Source organism: Hippopotamus amphibius, chromosome 8 (genome assembly GCF_030028045.1).
Source record: "Hippopotamus amphibius kiboko isolate mHipAmp2 chromosome 8, mHipAmp2.hap2, whole genome shotgun sequence".
Taxonomy (NCBI): domain Eukaryota; kingdom Metazoa; phylum Chordata; class Mammalia; order Artiodactyla; family Hippopotamidae; genus Hippopotamus; species Hippopotamus amphibius.
The window spans coordinates 51,439,653-51,459,805 of record NC_080193.1 but is presented as its reverse complement, the minus strand read 5'-3'; the positions used below and the strand labels follow the sequence as shown (position 1 = coordinate 51,459,805).

Below are 20,153 nucleotides of genomic sequence, written 5' to 3'. Positions count from 1 at the left end.
TGGGGCTAATGTTGGACTCTGGGAGGGCTCATGCCAATGAGCACTTCCCAGAACCCCTGCTGCCAGTGTCCCTGTCTCCCCAGTGAGCCACAGCTGCCCCCCACCTTTGCAGGCAGCCCTGAAACACCAGCAGGTAGGTCTGGTTCAGTCTCCTATGGGGTCACTGCTCCTTCCCCCTGGGTCCTGGTAAGCACACAGTTTTTTGTGTGCCTTCCAAGACTGGATTCTCTGTTTCCCCCAGTCCTGTGGAGGTCCTGCAATCAAATCCCCCTGGCTTTCAAAGTATGATTTTTGGGGGGTTCCTCCTCCCATTGCCAGACCCCCAGGTTGGGAAGCCTGATGTCGGGCTCAGAGTCCTCACTTTAGTGGGTGGACTTCTGTGGTATAACTGTTCTCCAATTTGTGAGTCACCCACACAGCATGTATGGGATTTCATTTTAATGCGATTGTGCCCCTCCTACCGTCTCGTTGCAGCTTCTCCTTTGTTTCTGGATGTGGGGTGTCTTTTTTGGTGAGTTCCAGTGTCTTTCTGTCGATGATTGTCCAGCAGTTAGTTGTAATTCCGATGCTGTTGCAAGAGGGAGTGAGTGCATGTCCTCCTACTCCACCATCTTGTGTCTGAATATTAGATTTTTTTGTAAGTGAAATCAGAATTGCAATCATAAAGGATAGAAAGTGAACCTTGTTGTGAATTAAAGAATATTTAAGTAATCTGACATCAATTCCACATTTTCATATTTCCTAGACCCTGAAAAATGACATGCAGAATTTTTATTTAGTTTACAATCAAACTTTAGGTTTTCCTTAGTTTGCAATGTTACTACTTACCAGCTGGGGGCTCCATATACTATTTGGCGCCCCTTAGCCTCACTTTCCACATCTATGAAATGGGGATAATAAAACCTATTATAGGGTTGTTGTCAGGCTCCTATGAGATCAGGTAAATTGCTCAGACCCGTGCTTGTTATGTAGCAAGCCTGCAAAGGATTTTCTATTTTTATTTTGAGAGTGGTACAGAGTTACATTTTGTTTGCTTTTTTAAATTCAGTATCAGCACAGGGCAACAAAATAAAGAAGAATAATTAAAACTATTTATGATCAAAGTTGATACAGAAAGGACAGCTGAAATATTTTAGCCACTGGAAAATTTATTTACAAATGATATATGTTGATGAACTTAAAGGGGGACGTTGAGTTGTCATTAAGCATTTATTTGGCTATTATAAAATCCAAGGCCAAAGATCTCTTTCATGACAGGCAATGAAAACAATGCACTCATGACCAATCACTTTAAATATTTATAGAAAGTTTAGTGGCGGAAGTGAGCTAAACCAAGGAAGGGATTCCTCTGGAGACCTCAGAAGAATGTTTTGAAGCCATGCCAGTGTACCTCTGCCCTGAGAAGGATGGTCAGCTAATCATGTGCTTTTGCTTCACCAGAGAGAAGTTGGCTGTGGCCCGACTGCAGAGAGAAGTTGCCCAAAGAAGAAGTGAGGGGGCCATGGTAAGTCCCGGCTGGTGTGTGCTGATTCCCAGCCTCCCTTCCAAAGGTCTTGGGCTTGAAAGGCATTTTGTCTCATTAAGGATTTCAAAGGAAAATATTTGCTTGTAGCAAACTGAATGCTGTATTGGTAAATAATATGTTTATAATGTAGTTTAAATAGATCTGCCATTTGCTGAGAGAGTGGGAAATATTAATTGGGAAAAAGAACTCTTTGATCTTTGAGTAGGATGTCCAAATGTTCAAAGGGTTGTATGGCTTTATTTCCTGAAGGTCTGCTGGATGCCCAGGATTCCAGCTGTGAGCACAAAGTCCATAAAGGAGCAATCTCAGATTCTCAGATGAGGAGGGAGTAGCCTGATTCAAGTCTCTCCCTTCTTCGAGCCTGAGAAACAAACAACCTAAAAGAACACTCCAATGTTTGCTAACGTACACGTCTTTTAACAAACAACCTAAAAGAACACTCCAATGTTTGCTAACGTACACGTCTTTTATCTGCTTCCTTCTCTCCGCTCTTCGTGGTGTATTTCTCCCTGTCCATTTCAGTGTGCGCCATTTAGGAAACTGATGTTTCCTTGTGTTTTGGATTGTACTAAAATCAGTATTGTTGTTTTGGTTCGTAGCAACTTCATTTTATAGACTTTCTTTGCTAAAGTATCTGCCTGTGTGCCCCTCTGATATCAGATAACTGTTGGGGGACCTGGGGAATGGACTTGTGTGGATTAACTGCTGCTACTACCTCTGACAGAATATACAACTCCAGATGTTTTCCCCACTTGTAACAAAACAGTGGCACATGTGCAATTTTTCAGCTAATGCTTTTTAAAAAAGAGAAGCCACACATTTTCAGACCCTGAAAGCTGCTTCCATTTGATTTCATGGGAGTTAATTGACAATTCATCTGCTGAAGAGAGTAAGAAATTTGTAAAATAAGCTGGCCTTAAACTTCTCTCCAGAGGAAAGGCAGAGGGCTGGAGCAAGAGGTTGAATGTGGAGTGGGTTCTGAAAGGTTTGGTGGCCCTTGAGCATGCTGAAATACTAGGCGATCATGTTTGCTCTGCTAGTGATCTTAAGGCAAAGAGAATCTTGACTGTTCCAACCATACGATGCAGCTGCTTGCAAGCATCTTTGAGCAATGACATGGGAATAAGTTGGAGAAAATGGAGGTTTCGTTAAATGGTGAACTGAAAACATTCAATGTGGACTTTTAATGCATTGCAAAATGTTTCAGAGCTAGCCATTCTGTAGCACTTCCATTTTTGTTCGGGCTAGCTCCTGTTCAGCACTTCATCAGCTATGTTCAAAGTGAAGGTGAAGAAGTGACAGCTTTTATAGGTCTGTTTCTTCATCTTTAAAATGAGGAGGTTGGGATCGTATGATTCCATTAGCATTTGTTCATGTAAAGTTTTTATAATGGGAAGATTTTTCTGGTAATAACTAAATGTTATTTAAGCTTGTAAGAAAGGCCCCTAAAGAATGTATCTTTCTGATTCTGACATTGAATGAGCCTGAGTTGAAATCATCTCAGACAGGTAACTGTCTAGTTTTTCATAAAACAAAACCCCCTTTTTAAAACATTATAGAATTTATTGTTCAGTGTAGAGAATACCCAGAAAACATTGGCAAACAAAAAGTGACTCTGGTTGCTCAAAAAAGCAATTTTGGTACCAGTGTTTTATTACTCTTGTTTAAATAATATTAGTGAAAAATCACATTTATGTATTGATAGATTTAACAAATAAGTTATGGAGCACCTAACCCTAACCCTACCCAGCCTTATTCTAGGCACTGGGGAAGCATCAGTGGAAGAAACAGGCAAACATCCGAGAGCTTACATTCTAGTGGTTGGGGAGACACATTTGATGGAGATACTGTCAGATGATGGAGGCAGCTATGAGAAAATAAGATCAGGGTAGGGGAAAGGGGGATGCTAGGGGATCAGTATGAGTGTTCTTAGTAGTAAATCACTGAGGAGTTTGTATTTGAGGGACTCTTGAGGAGGAGAAGGAGTGAACCATGGTGATATCTGTGGTGGGGGTAAGCGTTCCTGGTGGGGAGGTGAGCAAGGACAAAGGCCTGGATTGCCTGAGGAACAGCAGGGAGAAGCAGGTTGGCTGGAGGGCGGAGAGGGAGAGGCTGAGCAGCAGACATCATTCAGAGAAGTGATAGGGGCAGAGGGGTACGTCATCAGGGTCCCCAGGGACCTCTGGCTCACTCTCTGAGTGACAGGATCCATTGGAAGGCTTTGAGAGAGCGCCCTGATGCCACCTGATTCACTACTGTTCATGTGACTGTCTCCCCTAATTCCATGATTTTTCACATCTGGATTCTTTAGACACCTAAGCCCTGATTTTTATTCATGTCCTTTACTTTGCTCTTTCTCAGTATCTTTTCCCTTCTTTCCTTACCTAGTCTATCCCCTCCCCAAGTTTTCAACTTAATTATATACTTCAGCTTTTCTGCTCCTAGGATTCATTTATTTCTGAAGATCTGACAGCTCCTACAATCAGGCAGTTTTATTAATCCTCTAAATTTAATTCTTGCTGTTACAAGCCCAGAACTTTTGTCATGTCTGTAGCAGAAATGCAAAGGAGTTGATCACAACCAGATCACCTTATGTTTTTAAAGAATAATATTTACAGTATTCTATGTTTTATCCACATGAAAGGAAAAATGGTAGGTATGGAAAAAGTTATATAAGAAATATTTTCAAAGGGCTATAATAATTGAAGCAGATGATTATTTTAAAATTCATCAGTGAACCTGTTCTAATCAAAGTCTTTAATGCAAAACACGGCCTTTTAAAAATCTGACTATGCATAAATATTTTTACTTATAAGTTTTTAAGGTAATACCCAAGGCATCATTTTTGAGAGATTTATTTTTTTAACACACTGTTTATTTTCGAATAATTTTAAACTTCCATGAAGTTGCACACCTGCATACTCTTTAACCAGTTTTCTAGTGTTAATACTTACATAACTATGGTGTAATTATCAAAACTGAGAAGTTAACGTTGGTATGTAACTATTAACTAAGTTCCAGATTTTATTGGAATTTCACCCGTTTTTCTAATAATGTCTCCTTTCTGATTTAGGATTCAGTTCAGGGTACTGCATTAATTGCAGGTAGAAAGATTCCTTTTTGCTGACACATATGTGAAAATAAAAATATGAACTTGGGAATGAGGCAAATCTGGAGTCAAAGTCCAGCTCCACCAGCAGTTAGTTATGTGACCTTGGACACATTCCTTTATGGGTTTTTTAAATAGTTATTTACTTATTTATTTGGTTGTGCTGGGTCTTTGTGGCAGGCAGGCTCCTTTGTTGCAACTTGCCGGTTCCTTAGTTGTGGCATGCAGACTCTTAGTTGCAGCATGCATGTGGGATCTAGTTCCCTGCCCAGGGCTGGAACCCAGGCCCCTGCATTGGGAGTGCAGAGTCTTAACTACTGTGCCACCAGGGAAGCCCCCCTTAATGGGTTTTTCTCAATTCTGTCTGTGCTTTTGTTCTGTTAACTCATGTCTTTATTTGGGAAAGCTATCTTTCAACATAGTAGATGCTTCCTGTTTGTTTCTTTATTCTTTATTCGTTCCTCCATAAAATAACTGTCGCCATTGTTTTCATACTTACATTTCAGCATTTTTCAAAAACTGCTATAAGATCATGTTTCTCTTTATTCTGGGAGATTGTGTTTCAGCTTGTATTCCCTATCACTGGCTCACTTTACCGCAAGATTGATTCTTTCCATAAGACTTTGACATCATCTTAAATATTGTTATATGTAAAAAGGCCCTTTCCACTCCAAGGCTATAAAGATACTCATTTCTGTTATCTTCTAGAAGGTATATAGTTTTCATTTTTCTGTATGTAAATCTTTGCATATTCTGGGTAGAATTACATTGGTGTGAGGTATCAAAATGAGTGCTTTCCCAAATTAATTGTTCAGTCAGTGATGTGGGGAAATTAACCAATATCTAGCCTTTACCATCACATTTATTATCTTCCACATTCACTTCCTGCATTAATTACTGGACTGCTTATTCTTTTCTGTTAACCTTAGTCTGTTCTTAACACTAGCCTAAATTGTTTTAATTACTAGAACTATAGTCTATTTAATATTTTGTAGCCTGAGTTCTTTTGATTATATTTTTTCTCCAAACTTATAAAGACAGTTTTATTTATTGAATATCAATCAGGATTCATGAGTTAAAAATATGTATTTTGATTTAAAAAATAGCGAAATTGTCTTTATATGTATTTATGACACAGCAGTATCTTAGAGACTACTTCAAACTGACATGAAAAAATGCCTTCGTTTGTTTGTTTTTAGCTTTAAAAGAATATCACTTCTGCCACCATGAGTTTGTTTCTTACTAATATCTACAGAACACTAATATTCTACCAAACGTAATTTTTAAAATGCTTGGGTGAGTTATGCAAAGTTATCCACACTGTGTGGTTCCTTTTCATCCCATTGAGTAATCTCTATTTGAGAAAAAAACAAATATCCATTTCTGATTACTTATCTGAAGACACTAAGGAAACATTGTATACCCATTTACCCTTTTCCCAGATTCCCTTTTTTCCATCATCTGGATATTCAGACACGGACTGGGTGTCCATTCTGTACCATGAGCTAAATTCAAAACCATGTCCCCTTGTTTTTTTGCACAATGAACGTATAAGGAATAATGATCAATGATTAGGATGTTTGACAGTTATATTAGGAATTTGAGAAAAAACAGAGTTGAAGGAAGTAGGGAGATCAGAATCCTTGGACCCTCTGTGGCGTCCTTGCTGGAGGATGAGGCAGACTTAGTCAGCAGAAACTGTCACCAGCTCTTATTCATTGAGTGCTGCAGTATAAATAGCCAGCTATGGTGCTGATGCTGGAACTGACTGGATTTACTGATCCAGAAATGCGTAAAGAAACGTCATGCCTGTGGACCCACAGTTTCTAGTGGGTCTCTATGTAACTGCAGGGATCTCTTCCTCAAATATCTGCATAGTGTTTGAAAGCTTTAGTCCTAATCTTATTTTTACCTTGTTGGCTCCCTGCCCTCTACAGCATGTGAGTTTACTTTCCCTCTTAGTCATTTGTAGAAAGCAAAAGTCACAGTGTTAAATAACTGTTGTTTAAGCAAGAAGAGATGATTTAATTTCAGAGACACGTAGAAAAAAGGAACATCGCACACAACCCAGGTGACTTTGCCTTGGTGACTTGTCGGGATTTTGTCCAGTGTGCCCTTCCTCTTGGCATTGCTGCACAGCCATATAGACAGCTGTATAGTCTGGCTTCTGGCAGACAAGAGCACAGTTAAAAAGGAAAATTCAGAGTTTGGAAACCCAGAAGGAAGGGGGCCTGGAGCTGTAGTACCTAAACATGTCAATTCCTACTGCTAGATTTCTTGGGGACAGGTGTTTGGTTTTGGTAGAATTAGAAGATTGCTGTTTACAACAACACAGTGGGTGATACAGCTGATTTTCTAACTGCTAGTAGTCAAAGAAGGGGGGTTAGGATTACAGGGTGAATTTAGTTTTTCTGTCTCTTTTTTTTATTTTTTGACATATATCATTATAGTAGTTTGAGGTATACAGCATAATGGTTCAATATATGTATACAGGTTTCCCCTGCTCTCTGAAAATACAGCATTCCTGTGAAACCTATAGTAAGCTGAAATGGTAAAGCTAGATGCAGTTACCTTTTTTCGTAATGGTGAAAATCCTCTTTGAATTTCTTTTGGTTAGCAGAAAAAGGTACAAATATAGGTCTTTCATAAAGGTGAAGTTGTGCAAAGCAAACTTTTAAAAAGCGGGGGCTACCTGTATTTTGCAAAATGATCACCACAATAGATCTAGTTAATATCCACCACCACACACAATTTGTTTTTCTTGTGATGATTACTTTTAAGATTTACTTTCTTAGCAACTTTCAAATACAAAATACAGTATTATTAACTATAGTCACCATGCAATATATTACATCCTCGGGACTTATAACTGGAAATTTGTACCGTTTGACCCCTTTCACCCACTTCGCCCACCCCTTCCCCCCTCTCCTTGCCTCTGTCTTTGTATCTATGAATTTTTTGTTGTTGTTGTTTGTTTTTTTTAGATTCCACATCTAAGTGAGATCATGTGGTATCTGTCTTTCTCAGTCTCACTTATTTCACTTAGCAAAATGCCCTCAAGAGTCCATTCATTGTTGCAAATGGCAGCATTTCCTTCTTTTCATGGCTGAATAATATTCCATTGTATATATTGTATACTACATTTCCTTTATGCATTCATCTATCGATGGACACTTAGCTTATTTCCATGTCTCAGCTATTGTAAATACTGTGGAAATGAACATGGAGGTACATATATCTTTTCAAGATAGTGATGATTTCTTTTGCACAAATGCCAAGAAGTGGAATTGCTAGACCATATGGTAGTTCTATTTTTAATTTTTTAAGATATCTCCATATTGTTTTCCATAGAGGCTTTACCAATTTACATTCCCATCAACAGTACACAAGGGTTCCCTTTTCTCCACATCCTAGCCAAAACTTATTTCTAGTCTTTTTGTTAATAGTCATTCTAACAGGTGTGAGATGGTATCCTATTATGATTTTGATTTGCATTTTCCTAGTGATTAGTTATGTTGAGTACCTTCACGGGTACCCATTGCCCATCTGTTTATCTTCTTTGGAAAAATGTCTACAGACATACCTTGGAGATATTGCAGGTTTAGTTCCAGACCATCACAAAAAAGCAAATGTCACAATAAAGTGAGTCACATGAATTGTTTGGTTTCCCAGTGCATGTAAAAGTTATGTTTGCACTGCACTGTAGTTTGTTACATGTGCAATAGCTTTGTGTATTAAAGAAGTACATACCTTAATTAAAAATACATTATTGCTAAAAAATGTTAACTATAATCTGACAACACAGGATTGCCACGGACCTTCAATTTGTAAAAAAACCCCACAAATATGAAGCACAATAAAGTAAGAACAAAAAAAACTAGGTATACCTGTATTTAGATATCCTGCCTGTTTCTTAATTGGATTGTTTGTTTGTTTTGCTACTGACTTATATGAGTTCTTTACATATTTGGATATTAACTCCTTAGCATATATATGATTGCAAATATTTTCTCCCATTTAGTAGGTTGCCTTTTAATTTTGTTGATGGTTTCCTTTGCTGTGCAGAAGCTGTTTAGTTTGACGTAATCCTGTTTATTTATTCTTGCTTTTATTGTCGTTGCTTTTGGTGTCATATCAAAAAAAAATCATCGCAAGATTGTTCTCAAGGAGCTTACTGTCTATGTTTTCTTCTATGAGTTTTATGGTTTCAGATCTTATGTTCAAGTCTTTAATCCATTCTGAGTTAATTTTTGTGTATAGTGTAAGACAGTGATCCAGTTTCATTCTTTTGCTTGTGGCTGTCCAGTTTCCCCAACACCATTTACTGAAGAGACTGTCTTTTCCTTATTGTATATTCTTGCCTCCTTTGACATAAATCAGGTGACCATATATGTGTAGCTATATTTTAGGCCCTCTGTTCTGTCCCATTGATCTTTGTGTCTGTTTTTATGCCAATACCATACTTTTTTGATTACTATAGTTTTATAATATGGTTTGAAATCAGGGAGCATGATGTATTCAGCTTTATTCTTCTTTCTCAAGATTGCTTTGGCTATTCAAGGTTTTTTTGTGTGGGGTTTCATACATATTTTAGGATTTGCTTGTTCTATTTAAGTGAAAAATACCATTGGGATTTTGATGGAAATTGCATTGAATGTATTGATTGCTTTGGGTAGTATGTACATTTTAACAATATTAACTCTTCCAAGCTGTGAGCACAGAATATCTTTCCACTTATTTGTGTCTTCTTCAGTTTCTTTCATCAGTGTTTTAGAGTTAAATCTGGTTAAATTTTTTCCTAGGTATTTTATTATTTTTGATGTAAATTAGATTGTTTTCTTAATTTCTCTTTCTGATCACTTGTTATTAGTGTATGTAAACCAACTGATTTTGGAAAAACTTGATTATAGTCTCACGGGAAGCTTGGACTTGTCTCTTTGTGTTAATATATTGATGTTAGCAGTGGTCATGGCAGTTGAATTTAAAGTACCATCCAAAGAAGAGAAGCATTTTGGACAACACATCATTCACAGTGTTTATCATTAGTTGAAATATATCCATAATATATCTCTGGAAAAAGAACCAGGGGTGTTTCTTTTTCTTGTTCACAACAGCCAACTTAATAAATTAAAAAGCCAAGTAGACATGTCTTTCTAAAAGTTAAGAATGATAGGTGCGAAACTTTAAGACATGTTTCTGTATATGTGCTAAATTTTAGAAGTAGGACCTGCATATTATTTTGTTTATGTATCTATTTAACTTATCCAACAGAGAATACAATGAAGTCCTTGCTTTCATAAAATTTATAATATAAAATAGTTATTGCACAAATACATCAATGTCATACTTTTCATGATCTCTGTTCACAGTCAGTAATGCCAGAAATCAATAACAACCTCAAAACTGAATAACTTTGAAAACTTTAATAAAATATTTTAAGTTATTCACAGTAAAAAAATTTTTGAAGTACAGTTGATTTACAATATTGTGTTAGTTTTAGGTGTACAGCAAAGTGATTCGGTGTTTATATATATATATATATATATATATATATATATCACCAAATATATATGTATGTATTATTCACTTTTTTTTTTTTTTATTATTATTTTATTTTATTTTTTTGGGGGGTACACCAGGTTCAATCAACTGTTTTTATACACATATCCCCATATTCCCTCCCTTCCTTGACGCCCCCCCCTCGATTCCCCCCCACCCTCCCTGCCCCAGTCCTCTAAGGCATCTTCCATCCTCGAGTTGGACTCCCTTTGTTATACAACAACTTCCCACTGACTATTTTACAGTTGGTAGTATATATATGTCTGTACTACTCTCCCGCTTCTTCTCAGTTTCCCCTTCACCCCCCGCCCCCTCCCATACCTCGAGTTCTCCAGTCCATTCCCTGTATCTGCTTCCCTGTTCTTGTCACTGAGTTCATCAGTACCATTTTTAGATTCCGTATATGTGAGTTAGCATACAATATTTGTCTTTCTCTTTCTGACTTACTTCACTCTGTATGACAGATTGTAGTTCTATCCACCTCATGACATATAGCTCCATCTCATCCCTTTTTATAGCTGAGTAATATTCCATTGTATATATATGCCACATCTTCTGTATCCATTCATTTGTTGATGGGCATTTAGGTTGCTTCCATGTCCTGGCTATTGTAAAGAGTGCTGCAATAAACATTATGGTACAAGTTTCTTTTGGGATTATGGTTTTCTTTGGGTATATGCCCAGGAGTGGGATGACTGGATCATATGGTAGTTCTATTTGTAGTTTTTTAAGGAACCTCCAAATTGTTTTCCATAGTGGCTGTACCAACTTACAGTCCCACCAACAGTGCAGGAGAGTTCCCTTTTCTCCACACCCTCTCCAACATTTGTTGTTTCCAGACTTTGTGATGATGGCCATTCTGATTGGTGTGAGGTGATACCTCATTGTGGCTTTGACTTGCATTTCTCTGATGATGAGTGATGTTGAGCATCTTTTCATGTGTTTGTTGGCCATCTGTATGTCTTCTTTGGAGAAATGTCTATTTAGGTCTTCTGCCCATTTGTGGATTGGGTTATTTGCTTTTTTGGTATGAAGCTGCATGAGCTGCTTGTATATTTTGGAGGTTAATCCTTTGTCCGTTGTTTCATAGGCAATTATTTTTTCCCATTCTGAGGGTTGCCTTTTAGTCTTGTTTATGGTTTCTTTTGCTGTGCAAAAGCTTTTAAGTTTCATGAGGTCCCATTCGTTTATTCTTGATTTTATTTCCATGATTCTAGGAGGTGGGTCAAAAAGGATGTTGCTTTGATGTATGTCAAAGAGTGTTCTGCCTATGTTTTCCTCTAGGAGTTTGATAGTGTCTGGCCTTATATGTAGGTCTTTAATCCATTTGGAGTTTATTTTTGTGTATGGTGTTAGGAAGTGTTCTAATTTCATTCTTTTACATGTCGCTGTCCAATTTTCCCAGCACCACTTATTGAAGAGGCTGTCTTTTTTCCATTGTATACTCGTGCCTCCTTTGTCAAAGATAAGGTGCCCATATGTGTTTGGGCTTACTTCTGAGTTCTCTATTCTGTTCCATTGATCTTCCTTTCTATTTTTGTGCCAGTACCATACTGTCTTGATCACTATGGCCTTGTAGTATAGTTTGAAGTCAGGAAGCCTGATTCCACCAACTCCATTTTTCCTTCTCAAGATTGCTTTGGCTATTCGGGGTCTTTTGCGTTTCCATACAAATCGTAAGATTTCTTGCTCTAGTTCTGTGAAAAATGCCATTGGTAATCTGATCGGGATTGCATTAAATCTGTAAATTGCTTTGGGTAGTACAGTCATTTTCACGATGTTGATTCTTCCAATCCAGGAACATGGTATATCCCTCCATCTGTTTATGTCATCTTTGATTTCTTTCATCAATGTCTTAAAGTTTTCTGCATACAGATCTTTTGCCTCCTTAGGCAGGTTTCTTCCTAGGTATTTTATTCTTTTGGTTGCAATGGTGAATGGGAGAGTTTCCTTAATTTCTCTTTCTGCTCTTCCGTTGTTAGTGTATAGGAATGCAAGAGATTTCTGTGCATTAATTTTGTATCCTGCTACTTTACTAAACTCATCAATGAGTGCTAGCAGTTTTCTGGTAGAGTCTTTAGGGTTTTCTATATATAGTATCATGTCATCTGCAAAGAGTGATAATTTTACTTCTTCTTTTCCAATTTGGATTCCTTTAATTTCTTTTTCTTCTCTGATTGCTGTGGCTAACACTTCCAAAACTATGTTGAATAACAGTGGTGAGAGTGGACACCCTTGTCTTGTTCCTGTTCTTAGAGGGAATTCTTCCAGTTTTTCTCCATTGAGAACAATGTTGGCTTTTGGTTTGTCATATATGGCTTTTATGATGTTGAGGTAATTTCCTTCTATGCCCATTTTCTGGAGAGCTTTTATCATAAATGGATGTTGAACTTTGTCAAAAGCTTTTTCTGCATCTATTGAAATGATCATATGGTTTTTATCCTTCAATTTGTTGATATGATGTATCACGTTGATTGATTTGCGTATATTGAAGAATCCTTGCATCCCAGGGATAAACCCCACTTGATCGTGGTGGATGATTTTTTTAATGTGCTGTTGCAGTCTGTTAGCTAGTATTTTGTTGAGGATTTTTGCATCTATATTCATCAGTGATATTGGTCTGTAGTTTTCTTTTTTTGTGACATCTTTGCCTGGTTTTGGTATCAGGGTGATGGTAGCCTCATAGAATGAGTTTGGGAGTGCTCCGCCTTCTGCAATATTTTGGAAGAGTTTGAGAAGGATAGGTGTTAACTCTTCTCGAAATGTTTGATAGAATTCGCCTGTGAATCCATCTGGTCCTGGGCTTTTGTGTGTTGGGAGATTTTTAATCACTGCCTCAATTTCTGTACTTGTGATTGGTCTGTTCATGGTTTCTATTTCTTCCTGGTTCAGTCTTGGAAGATTGTATTTTTCTAAGAATGTATCCATTTCTTCCAGGTTATCCAATTGATTGGCATATAGTTGCTTGTAGTAGTCTCTCATGATGTTTTGTATTTCTGAGGTATCCGTTGTGACTTCTCCTTTTTCATTTCTAATTCTGTTGATTTGCATCTTCTCCCTTTTTTTCTTGATGAGTCTGGCTAATGGTTTATCAATTTTGTTAATCTTCTCAAAGAACCAGCTTTTAGTTTTATTTATTTTTCTTATGGTTTCTTTCCTTTCTTTTTCATTTATTTCTGCTCTGATCTTTACGATTTCTTTCCTTCTGCTCACTTTGGGGTTTCTTTGTTCTTCTTTCTCTAGTTGTTTGAGGTGTAAGGTTAGGTTGTTTATTCGATCATTTTCTTGTTTCTTAAGGTAGGACTGTATTGCTATAAACTTCCCTCTTAGAACTGCTTTTGCTGCATCCCATAGGTTTTGGGTTGTTGTGTTTTCGTTGTCATTTGTTTCTAGATACTTTTTGATTTCCTCTTTGATTTCTGTAGTGATTCCTTGGTTGTTTAAGAGTGAATTGTTTAGCCTCCATGTGTTTGTCTTTTTTGCAGTTTTTTTCCTGTAATTGATATCTAGTCTCATGGCGTTGTGGTCTGAGAAGATGCTTGATATGATTTCAATTTTCTTGAATTTGCTGAGGTTTGATTTGTGACCCAAGATGTGATCGATCCTGGAAAATGTTCCATGTGCACTTGAGAAGAAAGTGTAGTCTGTTGTTTTTGGATGGAATGTCCTATAAATATCAATTAAGTCGAGATGGTCTAATGTGTCATTTAAAGCTTGTGTGTCTTTATTTATTTTCTGTTTGGATGATCTGTCCATTGATGTAAGTGGGGTGTTCAAGTCTCCCACTATAATTGTGTTACTGTCGATGTCCCCTTTTATAGCTGTTAGCATTTGCCTTATGTATTGAGGTGCTCCTATATTGGGGGCATAGATATTTACCATTGTGATATGTTCTTCTTGGATGGATCCCTTGATCATTATGTAGTGCCCTTCCTTGTCTCTTTTAATAGTCTTTACTTTCAAGTCTAATTTGTCTGATATGAGTATTGCTACTCCAGCTTTCTTTTGACTTCCATTTGCATGGAATATCTTTTTCCATCCCTTCACTTTCAGTCTATATGTATCCCTTGGTCTGAAGTGGGTTTCTTGTAGGCAGCATATAGAAGGGTCTTGTTTTTGTATCCATTCAGCCAGTCTGTGTCTTTTAGTTGGAGCATTTAATCCATTTACATTTAAAGTGATTATTGACATGTGTGTTCCAATTACCATTTTCTTAATTGTTTTGGGTTTGTGTTTGTAGGTGTTTTCCTTTTCTTGTGTTTCCTACTTAGAGAAGTTCCTTTAGCACTTGTTGTAAGGCTGGTTTGGTGATGCTGAATTCTCTTAACTTTTGCTTGTCTGGAAAGCTTTTGATTTCTCCCTCAAATCTGAATGAGATTCTTGCTGGGTAGAGTATTCTTGGCTGTAGGTTTCTCTCTTTCAGGACTTTCAGTATATCCTGCCATTCCCTTCTGGCCTGCAGAGTTTCTGTAGAAAGGTCAGCTGTTATCCTGATGGGTTTTCCCTTATATGTTGTTTGTTGCTTTTCTCTTGCTGCTTTTAATATTTTTTCTTTGTGTTGAATTGTCGTTAGTTTGATTAATATGTGTCTTGGTGTATTTCTCCTTGGGTTTATTCTGTATGGGACTCTCTGTGCTTCTTGGACTTGGTGAATTATTTCCTTTCCCATGTTGGGGAAGTTTTCCACTAGAACCTCTTCAAATATTTTCACAGACCCTTTCTTGTTTTCTTCTTCTTCTGGGATGCCTATAATTCGAATGTTGGTACGTTTAAGGTTATCACTGAGGTCTCTGAGGCTGTCTTCTAGTCTTTTTATTTTTTTATCTTTTTCCTGCTCTGTGGCGTTTATTTCTTCCATTCTATCTTCCAACTCACTTATTCGTTCTTCTGCCTCAGTCATTCTGCTGGTTAGAGCATCTAGAGTATTTTTAATTTCAGTTATTTTGTTATCCATTGCTGTTTGTTTTTCTGAGTTCTTATGAACTGTTTCTTGTACTTTCTCTATTTTGTTATCGAGATTTTGTATCATTTTTACTATCATTACTCTAAATTCTTTTTCAGGCATTTTTCCTATTTCCTCCTCATTTATTTGGTCTTGTGGGTTTTTTTCCTGCTCCTTTGCCTGCATGGTGTTTCTTTGTTTCCTCATGGTTGTCCAAGCTTTTGGGGTTGCTTGTCCTGGTGATAGAGGTGTTTATAGAAGACTGTCCAAGCCTCAGACTAATGTCCAAGTATTGGATTAGACGAATATTCAGTCTAGGAAACACATACATGTATAAGACACACAATTATTGAATCCGTTAGGACATAAGGGTCTAGAAAGACCTGACAGAACTCCAGTGTGCTTTCAGATATTCAGAGAGAAACCCAGCAGAAATTGACAACTGAAACAGAACAAATCAGAGACAAAAGCAAAAGCAAACAAACAACAAATAACACCCTACACATACAAACATCAATCCAGGGAGATTTTGTAAGCTAGGATCAAATATAGAAATGAGCTGGAGTACCACCAGAGAGAATGGAGATTCTCAGAATGTAATTAGACAACTGTACTAAGAACTAAGATAAAGACAAAAGCCTAATATTAATACCAAGGCAGTGCATCATCTGGAGAATAGAGCAAGGAGTCTGAGTAGACCGATAGTGTTGCTTATAAGTATGTTAAGATAAAATACACTTACAATGGCTGGAAGAAAGGGGAACAGAAGAGCGTAATGTGGTTGGAAATATGCAAAGAAAAAGAAAGGAATAGAAGTGTATAAAAGAAAGGGATGAAAGGAAAGTATGAAAGATATTTTGTCCGTACTACCAAAAACTTAGCTAGATATAGAAGTATATAAAAAGGCAAAAAAAAAAAAAAAGAGTAAAAAATATCCTTATAAAATTATGTTGTAAAACTTGTAGATCCCTTAGGGCTAAGATCGTATTTAATAAATCAAAAAAAAAAAAAAAATCCAGAACTGATCCCGGAATGGACCAGTTCAATAGGTATTGATACTACTATTTCTGTTTCCTTAGCGTCTCAGCTGTAAGTGTCCTTTTCCTTGCCTTGGGTTTTTTTTTTTTTGCGTTATTCTGTGACCAGCAGAGGTTCCTTTATTGTTCGTCTGTAAGCCTCGGTGTGTGGGGAGGGAGAGGGTGCAATAGTGGCTCCTTCTCCTGGGAGGGAGTGAGCAGTGGCGCACTGTTGCTTCAGTCAGGCTTGGAGGTGCCTGTTGCAGAGGGCGCTGGTGGCTCAGGCGTACACAGAAAGTCTTAGAGTTGGGCCTCTCTCGGGGTTTTTTCTTTTTGATGCTGGTTTTTTTTTTTTTTTTTTTTTTTCTCTCGGCAGCCTCCCTGCTGCTGGCGTTGCAAGGAGTTTTAATCTAGCCCCGCCCGAGCGCCTGAGGGTGCTTGTTATCCCTGAGCGCCTTATGTGGCCCTGCAGGGCGTCTCTCCGCTGCCTGTTGCAGAGGCGCAGAAAGAGAGAGAGAGGCTATGCGCGCGGCTCCTCCCCCCCGCCCGGGAGCCTGCAGCCTCCAGCCGCCATCATGGCCGGGCAGCTCTCAGGGATCTGCACTGCTCTCCGCGGACCTCCTCCCTCCTGTCCTCTCGGTCCGTCACCCTACCGGCAACAATGTTTCTCCCCCTGAACCAGCTCTCCGGTTCCCACGCTCCCGCTCCTGGACCCTCCGTTCAGCCGCGGATCGATGTCTCGGTCCGGGAACGCTGAGCTGCGCTGCGGACCCTCTGTATGTTTCTCACTCCCTCCCGTCTGCCACAGCTCCGCCGCTTCACCCTCTTTGAGCCCTCGTAGATGCCTCCCTACCGGCTATGTCAGGTTCTCCGCAGCCCTTTCCGGTGTCCGAGGCCGTCTGCTGGTGTTCAGCTGGTTCTCTGTGGGAATGACTGTGTCCTTCCGTGCATTCCCAATGCATCTGTGGAGAGGGATGCACTCCACGTCTCTCTACTTCGCCGCCATCTTTTTCTCCCCTGTATTATTCACTTTTAAGCAAATAAGTTATAAGAGAAATTTAAAATATTTAAGCTGAATGAAAATGAAAACTTTCCATTTACACAAACTTAGGCAATGTAATTAAATCAAAACTCATGGTGAGATGTACACCTTTAAATGTATGTAATAGGAAAGGTTTTAAATTAATCATTTAACCCAATAGTAATAAAGAATAATAAACATAAAGAGAGAAGGGGAAAGAAATAATGAAACAAAAAAACAGAAACCAATGAAGTACAAAATGAAAGAATAGTGGAAAATTTTCAACACTAATTTATCCACATACACATAAAAATTATAAGACAATTAGACTTGTGACCACTGACTGGGTATTTGACATTAAGAATTATTGTAAATATGTAGATATAAACTTGATATTATGGTCGTGTGTTTCAAAAGAGTGCTTACTGTTTAGAGATATACAGAGAAATATTTGCCAGTAAAGTACTGTGATATCAGGGTTTACTTCCAGATAATACTGGAAGAGGGAAATAGATGGAGTTTTAGATGAATCAGAATTGGCCATATTTGATAACTGTTGAAGCTGAGTGTTTTTTATTATACATTTGCCTACTTTTACAAATGTTTAAAATTTTTCATGATAAAAAGTCTTTTAACCCCCCCTCCCCCAGAAAGCTGCCAGGCTCTGATGATTTTACAGAGGAGTTCAACCAAACCTGTAGTGAAGGAGATAATATTTTATACAAATTGGTGCTGAAAGAAGATGAAAGAAGTATCCCCCAACTCACTGTTTAAAAAAATAAAAGCTGAATCTTTCATTTGAGAAAAGTTATATATTTACCAAAAAATTGCAAAGATAGTACAGCGATTTCCCATATGCCTTATAACCCAGTTTCCCAATTATTAACCTCTTATGTTAGTATGGTACATTTGTCACAACTAAGGAACCAGTATTGACGCATCATTGTTAACTAAAGTCCATTCAACACTCACATTTCCATAGTTTCACCTAATGTCCTTTTTCTGTGTCGGGGTCGTATCCAGGATACCCATGGCATTTATTCATCTTGTCTCCTTACGCTCTTCTTGGTTGTGGCAGATTCTCAGACGTCCCTTGTTTTTGCTGACCTTGACAGTTCTGAGGAGTCTTGGTTAGCTATTTTGGGAGATTTGTCTCAATGAGATTTGTCTGCTGTTTTTCTCGTGATTAGACTGGGATAGATCTGGGAGAAGTAGAACACAAGTTAAAGTGCCATTATTATCACATCGTTTCAAGGTTGCATATTGTCAGTATAACTAACTTATCATTATTTGGGTGAACCTTGATCACATGACTGAGGCAGTGTTTGTCAGGTTTCCACAGCAAAGTGTCTCTCCCAACACCTGCTTCCGTACTGCCCTCTTTGGAAGGAAGTCACTCTGCAGGCCCACGCTTAAGGAGTGTGCAGCTGTGTGCCTCCTGAGGGTGGAGCATCTGTGTAAATTCTTTTAAATCCTGCCACATAGGAGATTTGTCTGTTCTTCCCTGTGTATTTGTTCAGTGATTTATATTACTATGAATGCACTGATATTTACTTTATACTTTTGGTTATAAACCAACATAAACTACTTAATTTTGTTGCTCTATTTGTTCAGCTTTGGCGATTAGGAGCACTTTTAGTTAGCTCTCTTGTCCCTCTGACACACTCTCATCGCTGTTTTTATTTGTTTTTCTTTCCTTTCTTCTCCTGTTCTTTTCTCTTCTTTTCTCTTTCTTCCTAGCATCTTACTTTCTGGTTTTACAAGATGCTTCAGGCTCATCTTGTATATTTCCTGCCACAGTCTTGGAATCAGGCAGTTATCTAAGGAGCACTGGTTTTGTTTAATGGACAAGGGTATTTGAAACCAAAATCTGGTTACTAGGTGCTAACTGACTTTTATGAGCCTTCTTTAAAGTGGGATTTATTCCAGGAATGTAATGATTGCTTAACCTTAGAAAATCAATGAAAATAATTGACAACAGTTTATAGATTAAATACAGAAAACAGAATCTCAACAGATACAGAATAAAACATTTGATAAAATTCAATAGCAGTTCACAATAATTTTTAAAAATATAGTCAGCCAAGAACAAAAGGATGTTTCTTAAATTGATGAAAGGTGTCCACAGAAAATTTTCAGTAAAAATTATACCTAACGGTGAAACGTTGAAAGTGTTGCTTTTAAAATCCATAACCAGACCGAAATGCTGCCTGTCACTGTTGCTATTGATTTTTATACTTCTGGTCCTAGCTAGCATATGATAAGTAAGTGACATAAGGGTTGGAAAAAAAGCAGTTTGTATTATTTGCAAATAATGACTGTCTAAATAGAGGCTTTAGACAAACTTTTAGACGATTGCTGGGTATAAGATGAATGTACAAAAGTTAATAAAAATCCTACATTTCCATCATCAACTCTTAGAGTAGCTTTAAAAGACAGTAGTTAAAATAGTATTTTTAAAAGGCATATAGGAATAAATCTAAAAAGGAATATGTAAGATATTAATGGGGACATTGTAAAGAGTATAAAAAAAGAGAGATAAATTAGTGGAGCAATATGGCATTTATTCTTGGAGGGGAAGACAATACCATAAAGGTATCAACTTACCCCAAAGTGACTTATACATTCCATGTAATTCCAGTCAGAATCCCAAAGGGGTTTTCACAGAATACAAAAGGCTAGTCTAATATTAATATTAAAAATGTGGGTTTAAGTATAGATGATATGATTTTAAGGAAAGATAATAGGAGGTGTTATATCCTACCACACATGAAGATTTATCATAAAGCTAAAACAATTAAATCGGTGTGGTGTTGGGCAAAGATATTTAGATAAACTAGGGGAACAGAATGGAGTGCCTTGAGTAAACTGACAAGTATATAGGAATATATCTCGTATAATGGAAGTAGAATTACAATTCAGTGAGGAAAGAATGGACAGTTTAAAAAGGCCACTGTGACAATTTATAGAGTAAATTACAC

At 37.7% G+C, this 20,153-nt stretch overlaps 1 protein-coding gene across 1 annotated transcript in view; it reads left to right on the top strand.

The window, feature by feature from the left end:
- The window catches only part of NCKAP5 (NCK associated protein 5), a 928,785-nt gene that overhangs the window by 367,150 nt on the left and 541,482 nt on the right, over positions 1 to 20,153 (top strand). The window contains exon 4 of the mRNA XM_057745121.1: positions 1,441 to 1,504. Coding sequence (XP_057601104.1) covers positions 1,441 to 1,504 — 64 coding nt within the window. The remainder of the gene's footprint in view (positions 1 to 1,440; positions 1,505 to 20,153) is intronic.